The 1,418-nt window shown below is 53.2% G+C and overlaps 1 protein-coding gene across 1 annotated transcript in view; it reads right to left on the reverse strand.

Annotated features, from left to right (window-relative positions):
- The window catches only part of TECPR2 (tectonin beta-propeller repeat containing 2), an 88,245-nt gene that overhangs the window by 41,407 nt on the left and 45,420 nt on the right, over positions 1-1,418 (reverse strand). Inside the window, exon 13 of the mRNA XM_019639211.1 lies at positions 703-980. Coding sequence (XP_019494756.1) covers positions 703-980 — 278 coding nt within the window. The remainder of the gene's footprint in view (positions 1-702; positions 981-1,418) is intronic.

A 1,418-nucleotide genomic window follows, 5' to 3' on the forward strand; every position in this document is an offset into this window, starting at 1 on the left:
GTGCCCCTCCCCGCCCGCCCATCTGGTGACGCCCTCACCAGCCTCGAGGCCCAGCCTCTGCCGGTGGAGCCAAGGCGCCCTCCGTGCTCCGTGCTCCGTGCCCTGCTCTCTGGTTTAGGACCATTTGCACTAACTGGGCTTGGTCAGTCACTGGCCCCCAGACTCGGAGCTCCGTGATGGCCCGTGAGGGCAGGGCTATGGCTGAGTCATCTCTGCACACCCAGCCCAGCAGTCTGGCTCACAATAGTGACTCACTCAAGTTTGCTGGGTTGCTAAATCAAACCAAGAATATCCTAATCTCATTTTTCTAAGGACTGTTAATAACTTCACATTAGCAAAATGATTTGATAGCAATTCTGTAATTAAAAATTTAAATGGCATAATGTAACCAAATAAATTACAATTCAGAGATCAGTTTCAATTGACTAGGATGATAATGAAGAAAAATATTTGGCCTTACTAAACCATCTGAGGTTCTAAACAGAAACGCCCGACACTGGGCTGTTCTGCAAAGAGCCGGTCAGGAGACTTGTGACTGCGGGACGCTCCAGGTTACACAAGAGGCAGCAGCATTTTTAAAAGCTGAGCTCTGACCCAACGTCCAGCGTGCTGGTCAGAGGCTGGCACGGGACGTCTCCAAGGTCAGGCTGCTCAAACTGGCCCTGCCGGCTGCAGAGAACACTGTAACCATGGAAACCTTCAGGGAACCAGCTGTGTCCAGGAAAGGGGAGCCCCCTGACAAGAACGGGGGTGGGACAAACCAGCCGCTGAAGGGGTCCCAGCTCCTCCCCGCTGATACCTGACGATGTCACATTTCCACTGCTCCCCTTCAGGACAGAAGCTGCTCACGCCCTCCCGGTACAGGAGGGCTCTCTGTTCAGTCAGCGCCCACACCACACTGTTTCGGGCTGTGACCTGGGACAGGGGGTACGGACAGTCGACCTTTATGGCTCTGGCACAGGGGCGATCCACGCTGAGACCTGCCAGGGAGACGGACAGGAAGCCCCCCAAAGACACACAGTGAGGACTTCACACCTCGTTTCTAGTCTGTTCACTTCTTTTTCTGTTCCGGTATTTTGTTATATTCTTTTGTAAGTGTTTTTTTTCTTTTTTCTTTTTAAAGTCTACTCAATATACAATGGTTAAATTGTGCTTAAATGTAACATCTTATCTGAAGCATTTTGAGAGGCTGTCTGAAGACGTCCTGAAAGACCATGAATGCCCAGAGCAGGAGAGCAGCTAGACCCTTGAGCCACAGACCCGAGCCGCCAGCAGCTGTGCTGAGATGCCTTCCCGCTGGCCAGCAGCGCCCCTTGGAGCCGCAGGGTGAGCACAGGGGCCACAGTGCTGCTGGGCTAGCCGGCATCTGAGGCCTCAGCCAGCCTCTGAGAGCACCTCCAACAGAGCAGTCCCCTTTC

The sequence above is a fragment of the Hipposideros armiger genome, unplaced genomic scaffold (assembly GCF_001890085.2).
Source record: "Hipposideros armiger isolate ML-2016 unplaced genomic scaffold, ASM189008v1 scaffold_43, whole genome shotgun sequence".
In the NCBI taxonomy this organism is placed as follows: domain Eukaryota; kingdom Metazoa; phylum Chordata; class Mammalia; order Chiroptera; family Hipposideridae; genus Hipposideros; species Hipposideros armiger.